Source organism: Pelophylax lessonae (assembly GCF_965119305.1).
Source record: "Pelophylax lessonae genome assembly, chromosome: 5".
Taxonomy (NCBI): domain Eukaryota; kingdom Metazoa; phylum Chordata; class Amphibia; order Anura; family Ranidae; genus Pelophylax; species Pelophylax lessonae.
In genome coordinates this window covers 46,755,550-46,778,241 of record NC_138772.1, presented here as the reverse complement: position 1 = coordinate 46,778,241, position 22,692 = coordinate 46,755,550, and the positions used below count along the sequence as shown (strand labels likewise).

General features: G+C 43.8%; 1 protein-coding gene and 1 pseudogene across 2 annotated transcripts; one reads left to right on the top strand and one right to left on the bottom strand.

Annotated features, from left to right (window-relative positions):
• The first annotated feature begins 1,816 nt into the window (after positions 1-1,816).
• Positions 1,817-2,138, top strand: LOC309557036 (eukaryotic translation initiation factor 4E-binding protein 2-like; annotated as a pseudogene). Its single transcript has one exon. The product of its transcript is annotated as a eukaryotic translation initiation factor 4E-binding protein 2-like (transcript).
• A 4,931-nt stretch (positions 2,139-7,069) lies between these two features.
• SEM1 (SEM1 26S proteasome subunit) lies at positions 7,070-19,793 on the bottom strand. Its single transcript, XM_082259273.1, has 3 exons — positions 19,606-19,793; positions 11,416-11,509; positions 7,070-7,289 (listed from the first exon to the last, which is right to left on the bottom strand). The coding sequence occupies exons 1-3, from the start codon at positions 19,682-19,684 to the stop codon at positions 7,247-7,249; spliced, it is 216 nt and encodes a 71-aa protein (XP_082115399.1). The 5' UTR covers positions 19,685-19,793; the 3' UTR covers positions 7,070-7,246.
• Between the last annotated feature and the right edge of the window lie 2,899 nt (positions 19,794-22,692).

The window sequence follows — 22,692 nt, the reverse complement described above, 5'->3', positions numbered from 1 at the left end:
CAGTCACATTGCTGCTACTGCAGCAATGTGGCTTGTTATCGTCCAGCGACGTAGACCTACGTCGCTGGACTCCTCCCCTTGTGGGCGGCGCACGCGCGCCGCCGTAGGCTCGCTCCCGCTGTGTTCAGTCACAGCGGGAGTCGGGCCAGGGGAGGAGCAGCGGCGATCGCCGGGGAATCGAGTGTGGAGATCCGCCCGCTTGTGTAAACAAAGCGGGTGGATCTCCTAAGTGACTGGCAGTGACAGATTGCAGGGTTCAGCGTAGCTGAACCCGCAATCTGTCCCTGTGTCACTCAGTCACCTTCCCCCACACACGTCAGTAAGCACCAGGCATACATTAACCCCTCCCTCTCCAATAAAATTAACCCCTTCCCTGCCAGTGTCATTTTTACAGTAACAGTGCATATTTTAGCACTGATTACTGTAGTAATGTCACTGGTACCCCCAAAAGTGTCAAAAATGTTAGTCAAGGGTCCGATCTGTCAGCCGCAATGTCGCAGTCCCGCAAAAAAAAAAAATCGCACATCGCCGCCATTACTCGTTAAAAAAAAAAAACACCAAAAATGACAGAAAATTATAAAAAATTTTGATTTTTACATTTTTTTGGGGGGAATTTCATATAAAAAAAAAATGTGAAAAATATAATTTTTTCAAAATTTTCGCTCTTTTTTTGTTTATAGCGCAAAAAGTAAAAATTGCACAGGTGATCAAATACCACCAAAAGAAAGCTCTGGGAAAAAAAGGACGTAAATTTTGTTTGGGTACGGCGTTGCATGACCGCGCAATTGTCAGTTAAGTTGCACAGTGCCGAATCGCAAAAAAGTGTCCTGGACGTAAGACAGCAAAATCCTCCGGTGGTAAAGTGGTTGATTGAGGAATGCCAGCAATTTCTAAAAAGTTTAAAACGTGGGTGGAACTCCGCTTTAAAAATTAGTGATGCTCTATTATGCCGGGGAAGCAATACGTTTTTTTTTTGTTTTTACACACTATAACAGTGATGATCACGGTTATAAGCAGTCATTTTTATGAGCGGCATCAATTTATTCATTGTGTACTATTTTAATGCTGGGATTGGCCACAGCGATCACATGGTTCAGATGGACTGATTGGTCCTGTTTGTTCCATGTGATCACTGTGACCAATCACAGACAACACAACAGTAGACAATGAATAAAAGCCATTCATTGTGTACAACTTTCATGTGATTCCCTCATTTGTCACAGCAGTCACATTACCAGTACTGTTACGTCCACTGGACACAGCAGGTGACAGACGGTGCTGCAGCACAGCCACTAGGGTGCAGGCAAGGCATGAGACTGGGAGAACGTTATAGGAGAGTTTCCGCTCAACTGTCATTTGACAATAGGCCAGCAGGAAGCAGATAATGTCCCCCACACTGGGGATATTTTAATAACGTCTTGTCTTTAAGAGCCAGCACTTTGGAGTGGCTAGTGCCTCTCAATGTGGATTGTCAAGACTTCAGAACTCCCTGATTAATAGCCAATCAGAGTTGTTCTCAAACACGTGATCACTATTGCCAGCTATAGCACCAGTAATCATATACAGGTTGGAGGCATCACTGACAAACTAAAGCCAGCCATTCATGGACCGATTCACGGTTGGTTAAGCAGGGACCAGCCGAAGTTTGATTCATGTATGGGCAAGCTGGTTGTACACAAGTCAATCAAGTCCAAAGCCTGACGGGAGCTCCGCACAGCCCTCCCCTAATGTTCACCCGCTACCTCAGCCGGCTCCTCCCATCCACACCTTGCTTTCTTTCTGTCCTCCCCCCACACACATCCTCCAGGCCAGGAACATGTCAACCGGACACCAGCACAGCCAGAGCCAGGCCATCCCCACCAGGACCATCCATATCAGCTACCTCATGACTATTGCACCACCCCCGGGGGTCTTCAACACCCCTGGAGGCACCAGGATCATTTATGATTGCAAGTTTCTTTTGGACCGCCCCATTTCCCCCTTGGCTCAGACCCCCTCCTCGTCGCTTGCCGGGTATTCCTGGAGTTGCCGGCACTAATATTGCTGTAGAAGAACCCGAAGTAGAAACAAATAATTTGAACAACCATGACGGGAAGCCTGCTATTGGGGATGAAGCTCAGTTTGAAATGGACATCTAATCTCCAGGATGCCTGTCAAGCACGCTCACAAGACTTGTGCACACGTGGTCTGGCAAATAGGATCATGTAATGAGAAATCCGTCAAAAGGCGCACTTTTGCGTAGAAACCTGCCCTTCCTTCATCTTTTCCCTTTCTCTTCCCGCTGATCAATCCCACCTCAACCACAAAATGTGGAGGTGGTGAAAGGACTTGTAACTGAGGCTTGATGTTGGCAAATAGGAATTAACAATTTGCACTGTAGCTTAAAAAATACTTGTGAATGATGGGTGGCAGAAAAGGAAAAATGTGCATTTTTTATTTTTTTGGTGCAGTTTTGAAATATTGTTTGAAAACATTTTACTAGGCCTCAACTCCCACAAGTTATGTACCTCACCAAATATGTACAAAAAAAAAAAAAAACACTTGCCCTGTCCTTCGCCACTACTTTTTGTTACCACTTGGCTTTTTGTATTGAGCCCCATAAAAATAAAACTTTATTTTTTTTTATATATATTTACTATATTAACTAGGGATGCACCGAAATGAAATTCTTGGCCGAAGCCGAATAATAATAAAATGTTTGGCCGAAGGCCGAATACCGAGCGCGGTGTTTCGCATTTTTTCCATTTATTTTGCCAATTTTTTGTCCTCTCTCTTGTCCTCTCATGTCTCTGTCTCTCTCTCTCTTGTCCTCTCTCTCTCTCTTGTTCTTGTCCTCTCTCTCTCGTCTCTCTCTCTCCCTAAATGTTACTGTAGGGAATGGGATTCAGTGCACACTGCAGCCTTGTACCATAGGGTTAATGTTAGTGACACTGTAGGGATTGGGAAGGATGCTGGGAATGGAAATCATGAAGCATGCAGGCAGCCTTGTAAATTTTAATTGCAGATACAGGGCACTGGGCAGGTCAGGGTTAATGTGGTAACATCAATTACTCAGTGACAGTCAGTCAGTGTCAGTGTGGACTCGATCAGATTATACAGTGACAGACAGTCTCTCATAGTGGTGGTAGTAGGAGGCTGGAGGTGGACTAGTAGTAGCCTGGAAAGGAGCACAGCCGCATACATACATTACTCACTCGTGCACTGCAGCCCGCCCCACACATTCAGTGAGTCTTACTCTCCTCCCTAGTTTTTTCAATGGCACATTCAGGAAGCCAATCACGCCGTGAGTAGCGGCACAGCGGAACCAATCAGGTGTGCAGGCACGCGTGATTGGTTCGCTGTGCAGCTAATCACGGCGTGATTGGCTTCCTGAATGTGCCATTGAAAAAAAACTAGGGAGGAGAGTAAGACTCACTGAATGTGTGGGGCGGGCTGCAGTGCACGAGTGAGTAATGTAATGTATGCTCACCGCTGAAGTGTCCCGGCTTCACGGAAGTCTGAGAGTCCTCCTGTCCTCCTCTGAGTCCCTTCCCCCTGTAAATATCGTGACCTCGGCGATATGAATATCGCCTACGGCCACAGAACGATAGTCGATATCATATCGACTATCGTTCAGACCTATTATTCGGCACAAAATTATTCGGCCTTTTGACTTATTCGGCCGAACACCGAAAGTGCTATTTTTTCTATTTTCGGCCGAATAATGTTCGGCCGCCGAACATTCGGTGCATCCCTAATATTAACGAGGTCCATACTTAACATGCCATGGGGCATGTTATGCTGCCTGTCTCAAAGTGCATTTGTTTTGGGCGATTTTTTTTTTTTTTTTTTTTAAGGGTCGGTTAGTGTGTACCCAAGGGAGAATCTCAGCTTGATTTTGTTTCATAGCAAAGATTTTGCACCCCCCCCCCCCCCCAAAAAAAAAAAAAAATTTGGGTCCCGTTTATCCTGTCAGTCACATAATGAAGTAAGGACAAGGAAGTGGCTAAAACAGTTTTCCTTCCCAGAAACCTGGTTTCATGTATTCGTGGTGTGCTGTTTATGGCAGATGCTGTCATTTCATCTATGCACTTACATAGTTAGTGAGGTTGAAAAAAAGACATCAGTCCATCCAGTTCAACCTATGATGTGTGTTTGCTGTTAACCGTACATTGTATACCCCTGTATGTTGTGGTCTCTAAGGTGCCCATCTAATAGTTTTTTGAAACTATCGATGCTCCCTGCTGATACGACTGCTTGTGGAAGAGAATTCCACATCCTTACCGCTCTGACAGTGAAGAACCCCTTACGTATTTTAAGGTTAAACCGCCTTTCCTCTCGTTTTAGTTAGTGGCCAGGTGTCTTATTGTATCTCCTCTCTCTGAATAGTTTGTTCCCTATGCTCGGGTCACCAGTACAGTATTTGTACATTGATATCATATTCCCCCTCAATCGTCTCTTCTCCAGAGAGAATAAGTTCAGTGCTTGTAGACTTTACTCATAGCTGATGTCCTCCATTCCCCTAATTATTTTTGTTGCCCTTCTCTGGACTTTCTCCAGTTCCAGCACATCCTTCCTGAGGACCGGTGCCCAGAACTGGACAGCATACTCCAGATGTGGCCGGACCAGAGTCTTGTAGATTGGAAGAATAATCGTTTTATCTCTGGAGTAAATCCCCTTTTTTATACATCCCAGTATTCTGTTGGCTTTGCTTGCAGCAGCTTGGCATTGCATGCCACTGCCAAGCCTGTTGTCTACCAGTACCCCCAGATCCTTTTCCATCCTAGACTCACCCAGAGGTTCCCCCCCTAGTGACACTTTTGGGTCATCCATGAGCGTGTGGTGTGGTACCACTGTGAGGTGTTGTTTCAGTTTGCATATTATAAAGGACATGCTGTTTTGGGTTTTTCTTTGTTTTTTTTTTTTTCTCCCTCAAAAAGCTGTAACCAAAAATTGCATGACCCAGAAAGAGCATGGATTTATTTTTGACCATATTCAGTCTGTATATACATTTTTTTCTTGGCATGTTTGGCTTTATGTTTAACCAGTTTGTAAACCACCAAGTTTCCACAAATTCAATTCTTTTCATATGGAGCAGCAGTAAAGAAAAAATATTTTGGCCAAACTTGAAAACTTTAGCGAAGGCCCGACATGATTTGGGTGCTAATAAAGTTTGCATATTTTTTATTGCTGGATCGCTGTTAAAACTTTTTTTTTTTTTTTTTAAATCATGTTAGTTTCAGCAGTATACAACCCATAATGGTGGACAATCTTAGAATGTGATAGTGTTCAAAAAAAAAAAAAAAAAATATCGCACAGGTGATCAAATACCACCAAAAGAAAGCTATTTGTGGGGAAAAAAAAGGACATACATTTAATTGGGGTACAGCGTTGCACGACCGCGCAATTGTATGTTAAAGTAACGCAGTGCCGAAATCGCAAAATATAGCCTGGTCAGGAATGGGGTAAAATCTTCCGTCTTCCGGTCTTAAAGCGGTTAAAAATACACTCCTTGAGAATTTTTTTGTCAAAGACATGTAGCTAAATAAATTTTGGCCTAAATATATGACAAAAATTGAATATATTGGATATTTTTTAACTGTCAAAGTAGAAAATGTAAATTTTTTCGCAAAATTTTCGCTCATTTTTTATTAATAATCGCAAAAAATGAAGATCGCAGAGGTGATCAAATACCACCAAAAGGAAGCTCTGTTTGTGGGGAAAAAAAGGACATCAATTTCGTCTGGGTACAGGGTTGCATGACCGCGCAATTGTCAGTTAAAGTCGCGCAGTGCCAAGTTGCAAAAAGTGGCCTGGACGTAAAGCAGGAAAATCCTCCAGTGGTAAAGTGGTTAAACAAAGGTTAACTTTTGACAAAAAAAAAAAAAAAAGTCTATAGCCTGACGGTGCTCATCACTTTACTCTGAGGGCAGGGAGGTCTCCCCACTGTCACAGTATCACAACTCAGAGGGAGAAATTCCCCCATCAAGTATGTGGATGAGGAAACAAAGTAGTTTTTCTTTCATTCAATATGCTCGTTAAATTAAGGGGGAGAAAAAAAAAAAGGACTCCTGTATGGCCAGCTTCAGCCTGCAGATTGCACTTCATTCTGAAAGCAGAAGTGATTATCTGTTTAATACTGTATTTGTCAGATACAGATACAATATTAAAAGAAAAAAAAAATTAAAAAAAGGACTTATGTGCATTTGTGAGCCTATAATAAAAAAATATGACAGGAACAAGCATTGTATATTGTATGCTCTTCTTTTTAGGAAGGCAAAACAACTTTAAAATGTAGTACAATTTCCCTTTATTTTAACCACTTGCCTACAGGGCACTTTCAGCCCCTTATTGCCCAGGCCAATTTTCATCTTTCAGCGCTGTCGCACTTTGAATAACAATTGTGCAGTCATGCAACACTGTACCCAAACACAATTTTTATCATTTCTTTCACACAATTAGAGCTTTCTTTTGATGTTTTTTTAATCACCGCTGGGTTTTATATTTTTTGCTAAATAAACGAAAAAAAATATTTTGGAAAAACAAAAAAAAAAAAAACAGTTTAGTTTACTTCTAGTTTTAAAATTTTGCAAATAGATATTTTTTCCTTCACTGATGTGTGCTGATGAAGCTGCACTGGTGGGCAGTGATGAGGAGGCACTGATGGCCACCAATTGGCAGCACTGATGAACGCTGTTGGGGGCTGCACTGATGATAAGCATACATGTCCCTTTCACACAAGCCAGTTATCAGCTCTCCTCTCCTCATGCTGTCAGCGTGAGGAAAGGAATGCCAATAACCGGCTTATGTTTACATAGTGATCAGCTGTGATTGGACAGTGGACACAGCTGATCACGTGGTAAAGAGCCGCTGCTTGGCTCTTTACCTCGATCTGTGATCAGCTGGAAACAGCAATCACTGAGAGTGCCGCTATTTGGCTATGGGACAGGAAGTGAAAGGGACACAGATGGCAAAAAAAAAAAAAAAAAAAATCGGACAGAAATTATAATCCTCCCTTGCTCTATAACTAAAAAAAAAACAAAATTGCCTTTTTTGACTTGGTTTTTCATGAATGTCCAAGGCTCAATCGTATTGCAGCAATCCTTCAGTCTTTATTAAACAAAGTATAAATACATCTTTGTGGTAACACCAGAGCAGTTTGTGGCAAAGAACTTCTAAACCACTTTACAGAAGAACAAAATATTTATTGTAAAACACAAAAGAAAAAAAAATTATACATGGCAAACAAAGTCGTAATTCTCCTCCGCTACGCCGTCTCCATTTTGTATCCGTGTTTTTCTAGCTCCGCCCTGAAAGACAAAAAAAGCGCTCAGAATGTAAATTCAAAATCCTGATCAATTTATTCAGCCAATCACAAATAGAAATTCTTGATTTTTTTTTTTAACCACTTAACCTCTGGAAAATGTACCCCTTCATGATTAGGCCATTTTTTTGCTATACATCGCTGCATTACTTTGACAATTGTGTGGTCATGGAACGCTATACTCAAACCAAAATGCATGTCATCTTTTTTTCCCACAAACAGAGCTTTCTTTTGGTGGTATTTGCTCACCAATAGGTTTTTAATTTTTTGCGCCATAAACAAACAAAAAAAAAAAATTGAAATTCCAATATATATACATATACATATACATATATACATATACATATACATATACATATATATATATATATATATATATATACATACATACATATATACACACACATACATATACACACACAGAATTAAATTTTTTTTTTTTCTTCAACCGTCTGTTTTTTTTTTTTTAGCATAAAGAAAAAAAAAATATTAAATTTTTTAACTTTATGCTAAAACACATCCAATTAAATAAAATAAAGAAATTTTATTTTTTTTTCATTTAGGAGGCCAATGTTTTCTTCTACATATTTTTGGTAAAAAGAAAAAAAAAAAATCCCAATAAGTGTATATTGATTTTTAGAATTCATGTGAGACACAAAATCAGAGCCAGGTTTTCTCTCTGCACCCAGTCGGTTTTAATTAGCTCCACTTTTACATTTGGCGCATTAAACGCAACACAATGTAAAAGTGGTGCATTTTTACCTGAATTTGGTGCGTCGCTGTCAAAACCAAAAAATTCATGAATGCTTCAATACATTAATAGAGAATCATGGGTTATTGTTTTAATACTTGCAGCATTCACCTAGGTGGATGCTGCATCTGTCCAACAGCGCCTCCAAGGCTGAGACAGCTCCCTGAGCAGAGATTTCGATCTTCCCCAAACCTTAACCGGCTCTGTGACGTCAGCAGACAGCGGACTTCAGCCCACTGTCTGCTGAAAACAGGTCACAGAAGTGCAGAACAAACTGCACTCCTGTGATCCACAGGAAAAGTACAACCAAATGAGCTTTGGCCGTACTTTTCCTTTAACGCGGAGGAATAATACCAGAAAAGTGGTGCAGCAGCTATACTGAATCCCCCCCCCCCCCCATTGTCTACTTCAATAATATGTATGTGACTTTGCCATCATAATAAAGTCCTATCTGTTCTGAAAAACAAAAAACAATGTACATTTGGGTAGACTACAAACACTAAGGCTGCATTCACATGTCAGCGAATAATCGCGGGCAGAACCGCCGCGGTTCCGCCCGGGATTCGGAGATTTATTGCAAATCGCGGGACGCCTAGCGTTGCCCGTTGATTTGCAATAGCCCCCCAAACGCCAAGCGATGTTGCCGCGATTTACGCCCACCGAATCGCGGCAACATCGCGCAAACAAAATCGCGGGACGCAATACGCTCCAAAGAAGCTCTTGTACTTTTTTGGAGCGTATTGCGTCCCGCGATTTTGTTTGCGCGATGTTGCCGCGATTCGGCGGGCGTAAATCGCGGCAACATCGCTCGGCGTTTGGGGGGCTATTGCAAATCAACGGGCAACGCTAGGCGTCCCGCGATTTGCAATAAATCTCCGAATCGCGGGCGGAACCGCGGCGGTTCTGCCCGCGATTATACGCTGACATGTGAATGCAGCCTAAAAATATATAATGTGAAGAACCAAGACTGAATTGAAAAAAAAAAAAAGAAAAACTGTACTCTGAAGTAAACCTGTCACACACCTAATGTAGTAGCTGTTCTTTTCGGGGGTACACACAGAAGGTAGGGGGTGCACCAAATGGAAATTTTGGTGCCGAAACTGAAAATGCAGGATGCACTTGGCCAAAAAGCAAAAATTAGAGTTTTAAAATTAAGAATATATATATATATATATATATATATATATATATATATATATATATATATATATATATATATTCAACTTTTTAATATCATGAATTTGGATGAAAATTAATATATTTCCAGCCATTATTGGCACCTTTAGCCCAAGAATGCTCAAGAAAAATGTATCACCACTTAACCCAGTGATGATTAGATACCACTAAAAGAAAACCTTATTTGTGTGAAAAAAAATGATATACATTTTGTTTGCATACAGTGTTGCATGACTGCGCATTTAATAGTTAAAGTAGGACAGTGCTAAATAGCAAAAAATGGGCTGATATGAATGGGGTAAAATCTTCTGAAAATTTAAAGTGGAGTTCCAGCCGTTTTTGTGTCTATTATAAAAGTCAGCAGCTATAAAAAGTGTATCCAGTGATGCGGCCGTCCACAGCCTCGCTCCTCTCCCTCTCCTCATGGCCGCGCCGGCATCACTAGTGTGGGCACCCAGCTGTGACAGCTTACGGCTTCACAGCTGGGTGCGCACTGTGCATGTGCGAGTCGCACTGCGCGTCCTGACCGGCAGGGCAATATTTTGGGACCTTGAAAATTGCAGGGAGGGAGGGGGGAGAGGAGAACTTCCGCTCAGGGTACCCGCAGCGCTCTGAGCAGAAGTGAGAGGGGGTACCTGTCAAAACTAGGCACCCCCCCCCCTCAAAAAATTGACATGCCAAATGTGCCATGTCAGGGGGTCAGGAGTACTTAAAGCAGAAGTTCCACGCAAAAGTGGAACTCCGCTTTAAGTGGATAATATGGTGTTGTCCTCTTTGTGACTTTAACAGCCTCCACTCGTATGGGAAGGATTAAAAAAAAAGAAAACATTTTTTGGAGTGTGGGAATGTGTGCCCATTCAGCCAAAACAGCACCCTAGGAGGTCAGCAATTAGTCCTCATGCACACTGGACGTTATCAAACATAAAAACTGTAGACGTTTTTCAGCTTTTTTTGCAGTAGCGTTTAAGTCAGGCATGTCAAACCTGCGGCCCGGAACCCCAGGCAATGCGGCCCACTGCCCCCTGACAATTTTTTTTTTTGCTGGGGAGGAAGGAAGTTGGGTCGGGGGCATGGCCACAGCAACTTCCAACTAACGGTAGGCAGAGGCTGCCTCGGAGGGGGGGGCACGGCAGCGTTTTATTACTTATATACCTTAACTATAGTATATATTTAATATGCGGCCCGAGAACATTTCTCTACACTCAATGTGGCCCAGAGAAGCCAAAAGGTTGGACATCCATGGTTTAAGCTTTTTTTTTTTTTAATGCTGATACCGATATGTTGGTCATCGGATATCGGTTGATATTTTCGGACATGTAAAAAAAAAAAATATATATATATATTTTTTTCTAAAGGTACTCCGATGGTCTAAAAGCATTCAAAACGCCAAGTTTGGCTGTTTTGAATGCTATCAGTTTTTTTAATACGGCGCCGAGTGTCATGACATCACTTCTGGGTTTTTTAGATGGAAACCCGGGTCTTCTCTTCAGCGGCGGTGGAGGTAGAATGCCCGGGTCTCCCGGTGGGACAGGAGACCCGGGCAACCCATGGAAGGCGGGGGTGGCGGCGGACGTCCCCTCCCGCTCCATGTAATGACAGCCGAGCGGCTTCTCAGCTGCATTGGTTGTCATTACAAGTCAGCTGACCGGCAGCTATGGACGCCGGCGGTACCGGGGTGATGCCTCTTGCTGCAGGCATCACTCCGGTACATGCAGTTTCCCTAAATAATCGGCAATATTGGTAACCTCAGGGGCCGATTCCGATATTTCGGGGAAAGTGCTTACAGGCCCCCGATATATTGGTGTTGCCGATAATCGTTCGATCACTAATTTTAAATTACTCCAGCATTGGTAAATCTCCCCCGTTGGCTTTATGGAGCTGGCTTTGTAGATGGGGTACAGTCATGCTGGAACAGAAAACAGCCAAAATTGTTACCACGAGGGTGAAAGGGCACAATTACCTAAAATGTCTTTGCATGATGTAGTAACAGTACCCTTCACTGGAAACACCTGAACTTAGAGGGGTGGCCTTATACTTTTGGTCATCTATTGTACTCTTTAGAGGCAGAAAGTTCTACCATTCATTTTTTTATAATTGTAAGTATCACGTATTATTCTTTATAACCTATTCCATTACTCCTCTGAGGCAGTCTGCTACAAACTTCAGAAGAAAACGCTTCCATTACCTTAACTGATTAGAGAAGTCATCCTCTACATTGTCATCATCCCAATTATCCTCCCAGACGTGGGCATCTTCATCCTCGTCACAGCCTGTCCAGTCTGAAAGTCAGATACAAAAACATTAACACCCAGTTCTCAATATAAAAAGGCAGACAATAAAGCAAACCCCAGGCAATACAACAAATCGCATTAAGGCTCGGTTCACATTTATGCGATGCGGGAAGGCTGCGAATTCGCAGCCTGTTCCCGCATCGCACACGCACCCCCGGCAGTTCACACTGCCATATGCGATACGCTGGGGGTGTCAATGTAATCTTAACGACACCCCCAGTTTGATCGCATATCGCAGTGCGATCGTGCAGTTCGCACAGGATGGGATCGCACAAGTGTGAACCGCTGTGCGATCCGATCCTGATGCGGCTGCAAAAATGCCTCCTGTGCGTGTTTGCTCCGGGTGCGATGCAAATTTAGCCATACAAACTGTATGGCTAAACTCGCACCGCACAGCTGATCGCATGTAATGTCGGAGCAGTGCGCTCCGATATTACATGCGAACCCGGCACTCGCAGAAGTGTGAACCGGGGCTAAAAGAACTTCTTTACCCACCTAAGGACCGGGCCTAGTTCTGACATTTGTTGTTTACAAGTTAAATTCAGTAGGTTTTGCTGGAAAATGACTTAAAACCCCCAAACATACAATTTTATTTTTGCTGAGACCCTAGAGAATAAAATGGAAAAATTGTTGCAATATTTTATGCCATATATTTGTGCAGTGGTCTTTCAAACACATTTTTCTTTTGGGAAAGAAAATACACCTTTTTTTAACCACTTGCCGACCGCCGCACAACTATCTACGTCGGCGGTCAGCCCCTCACAGGCAAACTAACGTAGGGCTACGTTGCTTGCTTGTGAGGGTCTAGGGAGCGAGCGCGCGCCCCCGGAGGCGCGCTCCCGCGTGGTCACGGACCCCCCCGCGCGTGTGACCAGCGGACCCGATGTCCGCCGGCCACTCTGCGATCGGTGGGGGAGAGAGAGAAAGTCAGGCAGCTTGTGTAAACAAGCTGCCTGTCATTCTCCTCGCTGCAAAGACACTGATCACATGGATCTACTATGTAGATCCGTTGATCAGTGTCCTTACAGCTGAAGCCACAGCCAATCACAGTAGAAAGCACGCCCCTAGGGACACACACAGCCCCTCCCTCCCAAATAAAGTTAACCCCTTCACTACCAGTGTATTTTTACAGTAACAGTGCATATATATAGCACTGATTACTGTAGAAATGTCACTGGTAACCCCAAAAGTGTCAAAAATGTCAGTCAAGGGTCCGATCTGTCCGCCGCAATGTCGCAGTACCGCAAAAAAAAAAAAAAAAAAAAAAATCGCAGATCGCCGCCATTACGTGTTAAAAAAAACAACAACAAAAATGACAAAAATCTTTCCCTTTGTTAGTAAACGCGATAACTTTTGCGCAAACCAATCAAAATACGCTTTTTGCGATTTTTTTTTACCAAACATGTAGCATAAAACAAATTGTCCGAAAATGTTAAAAAATTTTGATTTTTACATTTTTTTGGGGGGGAATTTCATATAAAAAAAATGTGAAAAATATTGTTATTTTTGCAAAATTGTCGCTCTTTTTTTGTTTATAGTGCGTGATTAAAAAAAAAAAAATCGCACAGGTGATCAAATACCACCAAAAGAAAGCTCTGTTTGTGGGAAAAAAAGGACGCCAAATTCGTTTAGGTACAGCGTCGCACGACCGCGCAATTGTCCGTTAAAGTCACGCAGTGCCGAATCGCAAAATACCCCCTGGTCGGAATGGGGGTAAAATCTTCCGGGGCTTAAGTGGTTAATTAAATATAAAAAAAAAGAAAAAAGTAACGTTAGTCCAATTTTTTTGTATAATGTAAAAGATGATGTTACGCCACTGAGTAAATAGATACCCAACATGTCACGCTTTAAAATTGGGCACGCTTGTGTAATGGCGACAACCTAAAGTACATAAAAACCTCCATAGGCGACACTTTACATTTATTTACAGGTTACCTGCTTAGAATTACAGAGGAGGTCTTGTGCTAGAATTATTGGTCAGGCTAGAACAATTGCGTCTATACCCAACATATGTGGTTTGAACACCTTATACATGTATCGCTTCTGCGCGCAAGCGCAAAAGGGACAGTTGCTTTAAGATATTTTTTTCCCTATTTTTACACTGTCCCTTTAATTTTTTTTTTAGTTGATCACTTTTATTCCTATTACAAAGAATGTAAACATCCCTTGTAATAGAAATAAGCATGACAGGACCTCTTTATGGAGAGATCTGGGGGTCAAAAAGACCTCACATTTACACTAAAAAGCAAAAAAAAAAAAAAATATATATATATATATATATATATATAATTTTACATTTCCCATAAAAAAAAAAAAAAGAGTTTATTTTTAATTCTTTTTAGATGGTGTGAAGGGCAGAGGAGACATTGGGCTCGATTTAAAAAAAAACAAAAAAATAATAATTGATTTTTATATCTTCCCTGCTTTGTGATAGCAATCAAGTAAAAATAAAGAAAGATAAAATAAAAAAAATAAATAAAATGAATTTATAATATATTAACATTAAAAAAAATTAATAAAACCCCCACACCTGTGCAAACGCAAGCCCAGGGTGAGAATGTGTAAAAAGGGTCCTGCACCTTTTTGGTGTAGATTGTATGGCTGAATTTGCATCGCAGCATTCAGACAATAATGGTGCAGGACCCTTTTTTTGGTTCAAACTAGAATCGGATCCAATTCCTGCACCATTTGACAGTTCGCACTGCGATTCGATTTGGGGGTGTAATTAGCTTTGTATTGACACCCACATCGGTTTGCATTGGGCAGTGTGAACTGCCTGCAAGAGACATGCGATGCAGGAAATCGCACTGAAATCACGCTAGTTCCCGCATCTCAATAGTGTGAACCCAGCCTTAAGGCTCCATTCACACCTGGGCGTTTTCAGCTCCAAAAACGCTCAAAAGAAACGCTTCCAAAACGCCCAACAAGTAAAACCCCATTCATTTAAATGGCCCCTGTTCACATCTGAGCATTTTGCAAAACGCCTGTAGCTGAAAAAAGTACATGAGCTTCTTTTTGGGCTGATTACCAGCGTTTTTGATAGATGTCAATGAAAAACGCCTGAAAAAATTGCGGTAAAATTGCGGTAAAAAACGCTACGCTCAAGTGTGAATGCAGCCTCACTGATGAGCTGTAATGGCTTTTAAAACACCACCTATGGTGATTTTTGGGCACCATCGTTTTTGGCGATATCGTGGGCGCACACAATTTTAAGACATGGAATGTTTGGTATCTTATTTATTTATTCGATGCAACCTCATCTTTTATATTTTAACTAAAAATGGGCATTATAAGCTGTGTTTTTGCACTAAAATTAATTTTATTACATTTTCTCCTGAAAATTTGCATGAAACAGTTGTGCAAACATAAGAGGACACAACTATCACTTTTTTTATTCTACAGGGCCTCTGCTTTCAGAAAATATATAATGTTCTGGAGGTTTTAGTAATTTTATTGCCAAGAATTAGGAATTTTACATGTATGCGACAAAGAAAAAAAAAAAAGAAAAAATCTTGCTCTGGGGATGAACTGGATAATTGAAACAGAGTTCCACTTTGATTGATTAGAGTCATTTTGTCTTGTTACATTTATATACACTTTGAGTAATAAACCTGTGTCTTCTATTGTGTTACTGAAAGTGAAGATTTCCCACGTGTATATTTTGGGATTATTGGGGACTCAGGGCAAGGCTCTGGGGTGTGTTAGACAAAGACAATGACCCACAAGCGCACACTCCCAGGTTTGAGTCGGTCGGCGCAGTTTCTGATGTTCGGCAGGGGCGGATGTAATCATCCAATCAAAGAGATGCAATGAGGAAAGCCATTTGTTAACATGTATAAACAGGAAACCTTACCTTCACACCTATCCACCAGAAAAATAACAGCTCAGCACAATAGAAGAATTAGCTAAGTGTGTCAAATCAAATATTATACCCAAAAAAAAATAAAAATAAAAAAAGTTTTATAAAATTAAATAATTTATGTCCATTGCCACCCAGCCCACACAAGAAAAAAAACAAGTAAGTTCAGTGCCACCTTTCCATTGGCTGCCATATACCCATCGTCTTCTCCGTCTGAAGATTGGGCTTATGCGAAAAAATAAAATGGAATATTTTGTATTGGGACCAGTTGATTCGCTTAATTTACCTTAAAGCGAAGCTCCACCCAAAAGAGGAAGCTCTGCTCGTCTGCCTCCTTTCACATGTCCACTGCCATCTTTGGCACCTTTTTTTTGGGGGGGGGGGGGGGGGGGGGAGCAGGTAACTGGCTTTAACAGGTACCCAATCCCACTTCCGGCTCACTTCCCTACGCAGTCGGCACATTCAGAAAGCGAGATTCACGGGAACTGGCTGTGGAGCTGCAAGGCTTTACTGCTGTGTTCCCTTAGCAAAGATGGCGGCACCAGCACCTGAGAGCTGATTCAAGAATCGGAATGGACAGGTAAGTATCCTATAAATAAAAGTCAGCAGCTACAGGTGGGAGACTTCTACTCTAATAACGTGCAACAAAGTCAGAACTACTAATATTTTATTCTCTATGGCAGGTGTCAAACACACAGCCCCGCCAGGCCATTTCATATGGACCTCGCACCTCCCTCATCTCCACCCCTCACCTTGTCTCAGCAGTTGGCAGCAGAGAGGACGACAGAACTCCTTTGCCAGATCCTGCACTTCTCCTTGCACAGCCATGGAGAGGCTCACCTCTGCCGCCCCCCCCCCCCCCATCTCAGCATTTGGTAGCAGAGAGGATGACAGAACTCCTCCTACAGATCCTGCACTTCTCTAAAGCCACAGCACCCCCTTGTCTCTGCCTCCCCTGATCTCAGCATTCAGTAGACTCCGGCAGCTGACTCCAGACCTCCTCTGATCCTCCTCCAGACATTGTAATTGTGTCGTAGCTCTGCCTCCAGCTTCTTCTGGCAGCAGAACAAGGTAAGGGGGGGGGGGGGTGCAGTGTGATGCAACGGAGGGAGGGCACTGTTGCATTTTGAATGACAATTGCGAGGTCATGCAACGCTGTACCTAAACCAAATTTATGTCATTTTTGTCCCCACAAATAGAGCTTTCTTTTGGTGGTATTTGATCACCGCAAGGATTTTCCTTTTTTGCTACAGAAATAAAAAAATACCGAAAAGTTTGAAAAAAAAAAAAAGTTTTTTTTGTTTAGGTTACAAGATTTTGTAAATAGATACGTTTTTTCCTGCACTGATAAGCTCTGATGAGGAGGCACTAATATGCAGCACTGGTGGGCGGCACTGATAGGCGGCAATGATGGGCACTGGTGGGCGGCACTGATAGGCGGCAATGATGGGCACTGGTGGGCGGCAATGATGGGCACTGGTGGGCGGCAATGATGGGCACTGGTGGGCGGCACTGATAGGTGGCAATGATAGGCACTGGTGGGCGGCAATGATGGGCGGCACTGGTGGGCGGCAATGATGGGCACTGGTGGGCGGCAATGATGGGCACTGGTGGGCGGCACTGATAGGTGGCAATGATGGGCACTGGTGGGCGGCAATGATGGGCGGCACTGATAGGTGCCAAAGATGGGCACTGGTGGGCGGCAATGATAGGTGGCACTGGTGGGCGGCAATGATAGGTGGCAATGATGGGCACTGGTGGGCGGCAATGATGGGCACTGGTGGGCGGCAATGATGGGCACTGGTGGGCGGCAATGATGGGCACTGGTGGGCGGCAATGATAGGTGGCAATGATGGGCACTGGTGGGCGGCAATGATGGGCGGCACTGGTGGGCTGCAATGATGGGCACTGGTGGGCGGCAATGATGGGCACTGGTGGGCGGCACTGATAGGTGCCAATGATGGGCACTGGTGGGCGGCAATGATAGGCACTGGTGGGCGGCAATGATAGGTGGCACTGGTGGGCGGCACTGATAGGTGGCAATGATGGGCACTGGTGGGCGGCAATGATGGGCACTGGTGGGCGGCAATGATGGGCACTGGTGGGCGGCACTGATAGGTGGCAATGATGGGCACTGGTGGGCGGCAATGATGGGCACTGGTGGGCGGCACTGATAGGCGGCAATGATGGGCGGCACTGATAGGTGGCAATGATAGGCACTGGTGGGCGGCACTGGTGGGCGGCACTGATAGGCGGCACTGATAGGCGGCAATGATAGGCACTGGTGGGCGGCACTGGTGGGCGGCACTGATAGGCGGCAATGATAGGCGGCACTGATAGGCGGCACTGATAGGCGGCACTGATAGGCGGCACTGATAGGCGGCACTGATAGGCGGCACTGATAGGCGGCACTGATAGGCGGCACTGATGGGCGGCAATGATGGGCGGCAATGATGGGCGGCAATGATGGGCGGCAATGATGGGCGGCACTGATAGGTGGCAATGATGAGCACTGGTGGGCGGCAATGATGAGCACTGGTGGGCGGCAATGATAGGCGGCAATGATGGGCGGCAATGATAGGGAGGGCACCACCGGCAGGCTCCCTGAGCCTTGATTGCCATCCCTGGTGGGCATCCCTGGGGTCATGGGTGGGCATCCCTGGTGGCTCTAGTGGCACCCCCCCCCTCCCCAAGGTTTTGCACTGGTAATCAATGCTCTGAATACCAGCACAGACCCCCCCCCCCCCCTCCCCGTCAGGAGAGCCGCAGAACAGCTCTCCTCTACTTGTGCCTGTCAGGCACAAACTGAGGAAAGCCGATCAACGGCACTTCCCGTTTACTATGTGACCAGCTGTGATTGGACACAGCTGGTCACATGGTAAAGAGCCTACCAAGATTGGAGATGCGGTGTGTCAGAGTGACACACCGCAGCACCGATCACAGCTCTGCGTGCCTTGCTCGACGGCGGGTCAGGATAATACAACCACCTTCCTGCCGTCAATTACCTATAGGGCGGGCAGGAAGTGGTTAAAAAAGTCAGCAGCTACAAGAAGTGTATCTGCTGACATTTAATAAACACATAACTCACCTGTCCTAGGATCCAGCGATGCAGCCGGGGGGGGGGGAGCCTCAGTTCTCTCCCTCTTCTCCCCGTGGCGCGGGCATCTCTAGTGTGGGCACCCGACTGTGACAGCTTGTGGCGCATGTGTGAGTCGTGCTGTGCGTCCTGAATGAACAGGTGATCTTTTGGGACCTCTGACATGTCCAAGAATATTGCAGAGAGGGAGCGGAAAGGAGAACTTCCTAGGCGGCCTGAGCGGGTATCTGTCAAATCTAGGTACTCACTCCCCCCCCCCCACAAAAAAGTGACACGCCAAACGTGGCATGTCAGGGGGTCAGGAGCACTTTTGGGTGGAACTCAGCTTTACAGGGATTGTAAAATCTCAGTTTTTCACTTTAATGCAGGGGTCTTCAAACTTATGCCCTCCAGTTGTTCAGGAACTACAATTCCCATCATGCCTAGCCATGTCTGTGACTGTCAGAGTTTTACAATGCCTCATGGGATGTGTAGTTCTGCAACAGCTGAGGGCCATAGTTTGAGAATCCCTGCTTTGCTTTAATGCATTCTATGCATTAAATGAAAAGTCTCCTCTGCAGTTCCCCCCCCCCCCCACCAGACTGTAGCAGAAAAAGTGTTAAAGTGTTGCTCCCCACCCCTATGCCAACACAGTACCCGCTGTCTCTTTATCTGTCCTGTAATCATTGTCACCGAGACAGGAGGTGGAGGGAAAATCCTGCGTGTTCTGAGAGTGAGGTGGGGGGGGGGTGGACATATTCCACTTCCTGGAGTGTCCCCAAGACAGGAAGTGAAGGGAAATCTCCCAAATGGGGACACAAGCAATCGACAAATACTCTAATATTATTATTATTATATAGGATTTATATAGCACCGACAGTTTACTCAGCGCTTTACAACTTAAAGGCAGAAAGTACAAATACAATAGACTTGAATACAGGAGGGATCAGAGGGCTCTGTTCGTTATAGATTATAATATGGGTTCTGCCTCTTCCCTATAATAAAATAATTTTCTCTGGGACACATTGTATTGTATACAGGGACTCAGCTCTCCACACACAGCCATGGCTCTCCTCCTCAGGCCTATTCTCCCCCTCCACACTTCCCCTGAGTCATGGCGGCCTCCTCCCCCCCCATTCCTCCTCTCACCTTCTGTCGGGAACTCCTCGAACTCGTCATCCTCCTCCAGCAGACCCAGGTCCACCTGCGGCTTCTTTTCTGTGGTCATCCCGAAACACTGGGCACCGAACACCTCCACACAACACCCTAAAGAACCCGACTGGACCGAGAGCGGAAACGGAAATGACTCTCTGGCACGCACGAGCGGCTTTGGTTGGCGGAAGTAGTGAGGGACGCACTGCGCACGCGTGCTTGTGGTTGGCGGAAAGAGGAGAGCGACGCAGTGGTTGGAGGAAGAGGGGTAAAGGCTGCAGTGCGCATGCGGGGAATTGGCGGCGGAGCGGCGTACGTGGTCACTTGTTCGTAGTAGAAGCTGTTGAGATGCATGTTGATCACTATGAGGAGTGTGCACAGTGCCCAATCTACAGCAATATACAATTTTCAGTACATTCTTATTGTTTTACTTTGGAGTTTTCTGCTGTTACTTGTACAGCCTGAATAGTAATAGTACTAAAATGTGTGTGTGTATATATATATATATATATATATATATATATATATGTGTATATATACATACATACATACATATATGTGTATATATATATATATATATATATATGTATATATATATATATATATTCATATATATATATATATACACATATATATGCATAGATTAGGGAACGTTTAAAACCCCCACCGCTTTTTATTGGTTTTGGAATCAGTAGGAAAGGGTAAACCCCCACCCCCACTTTTTTTTTTTTTTTAAAGATTGTATAGAGTAGGAAAGGCTTCAAATAACTGCCATTTTTTTCCCTTATTTTGGAAAGCGTATGAAAGGTTAAAAAACACCTGACATGTTTTAAATAGTTTTGAAGAGAGTGGGAAAGATTTAAAATAACTGCCATTTTCTTAATTATGCATCAAGTAAGAACATTTTAAAATAACTGCCATTTTCTTGGTTTTGGATAAAGTAAGAATGTTTTAAAATAACTGCCATTTTTCTTGGTTTTAGATAGAGTAGGAATCTAGGTTTACAACATCTGACATTTTTTTTTAGCGATTTGGATAGAGTATGGGAGGTTTAGAATAACTGCTATTTTTAAAAGTTTTGGATAGAGTAGGAAAGTTTTAAAATAACTGCCATTTTTGTTAGTTTTGGACAGAGTAGGGAAGGTTTAAGGTAACTGCCATTTTTCTTAGTTTTGAGTAAAGGTTTAAAACACCTGATTTTTTTTTTTAAAGCGGAGTTCCAGCCTTACACACTCACCTGTCCAACGGTCCAGCGATGCGGCCGCCCGAAGCCTCGCTCTTCTCCCTCTCTGCTCTGCGGCGCTGGCATCACTGGTGTGGGTATCCGGCTGTGACAGTTTGCGGCTTCACAGCCGGGTACGCACTGCGCATGCACGAGTTGCGCTACGCGCCGTGATTGGCCGGCAATCTTCTGGGACCTCTGACATGTCCCAGAAGATTGCAGGGAGGGAGGGGGAGAGGAGAACTTCCGCTCAGGGCGCCGCGGCGCTCCGAGTGGAAGTGGGAGCGGGTACCTGTCAAAACTAGGTACCCGCTCCCCCCCCCCCCAAAAAAATGACATGCCAAATGTGGCATGTCAGGGGGTTAGAACCACCTAAAGCGTAAGTTCCACTTTTGGGTGGAACTCCGCTTTAAGTTTTGGATAGAGCAGGAAAGTTTTAAAATAACTGCCATTTTTCTTAGTTTTGGATAACGTTATGAGGGTTTAAAATAACTGCCATTACCTTAGTTTTGGATACAGTAGGAGAGGTTTAAAATAACTGCTATTTTTTAAAGTTTTGGATGGAGTAGAAAAGTTTTAAAATAACTGCCAATTTTCTTAGTTTTGGAAAACACCAACTTTTTTTTTGTTTTGGATAGAGTAGGAAGAGTTTAAAAACTGTAATTTTTTTGTTTTGGATAGCATATGAAAGGATTAAAACACCAGACTTTTTTTTTTTTTTTTTTCGTTTTTGATAGAGTAGGGAAGGTTTAAAACAACTGCTATTTTTTCTTAGTTTTGGATAGAGTAAGAAAGTTTTAAAATAACTGCCATTTTCTTGGTTCTGGATAGAGTAGGAGAGTTGTAATACACCTGACATTTTCTTAGTTTTACATAAACAATGTGGGCTACATGGGACTTTAGGTGAGACACCAGCAGGTATGCCCAGTGTCTCCATCCCTGTATCAGAAAAAACAAATATGTAGCCAGGGATGGAAGCACCTTGCCTACAAGCTGGTGTTTCATATAAAGTCCCACCGTGCGATTTTCGTGCGTTTTTGGTGGATGTAGTCTGATTTGACCCCAGTTTTTTCATATACAGGGATGGAGACCATAGCATGACCTGCTTGTCTCATGTAAAGTCCCAAATATTTTATGAAATTAGGGATGGAGGCACTGAACTATACAGGCAAATTGCCTCATATAAAGTCCCAATCTGTGTTTTACACTGCATCCGCCAAGGGGTTGGAGGTGTATGCTTCTCAGCTGGTCGTTTTCAGTTTGTACCAAGAACATTGCTATTAGAGTTTTGAGATACTAGACCAGTCATGGATGGGGGTGGATTGGGGGAAGTTTGGGCTGCTCTCTCCCACCTGCCTCCTATCTATCCATTAGCAGCCATGTGCTCCCAGTAAGGAGACACTCAAATTATAAGTGTTAGGACTGCAGGTAAAACAGGGTGCCGTGTAGTGGCCTTGCAGCTTACACATGCGTTTGCAAATGCGTGTCAACTAAACCCCTGTTCTTTATTTATATCATGAGACAGGTCTACTTGGTTGGTGCCAGACTGGAGGGTGAGTACATCAAACTGGGGGCTGGCTGACTTTCATGCACCTCTCTTAATCCTTTTCAATTCGGTTTAAAATGCCTTACTTTTTTTTTTTTTTTAGCTTTGGATGAAGTAGGAAATGTTTAAAATAACTGCCATTTTTCTTCTCAGTTTTGGATAGAGCAGGAAAGGTTACAACAGCCATGTTTTTCTTAGTTTTTCAATAGAGTAGTAAAGGTTTAAAACCTTAACCACTCGACCAGGTCGGCAGGTTCCCGCGAGTCCGTGGGAGCGATCCGGGGGGGGGGGGGGGCGCACGCCTACTCGCCAGCGG

Bases quoted from the DNA above. Each gene is read 5' to 3' on its own strand.
- SEM1 (XM_082259273.1), bottom strand. From the start codon at position 19,684: ATGACCACAGAAAAGAAGCCGCAGGTGGACCTGGGTCTGCTGGAGGAG. The intron at 11,510-19,605 runs GTGAGAGGAGGA...TCTGACTTTCAG, and splicing joins CGAGGAGTTCCCGACAGAAG to ACTGGACAGGCTGTGACGAG. The intron at 7,290-11,415 runs GTAATGGAAGCG...TTTGTCTTTCAG, and splicing joins GACTTCTCTAATCAGTTAAG to GGCGGAGCTAGAAAAACACG.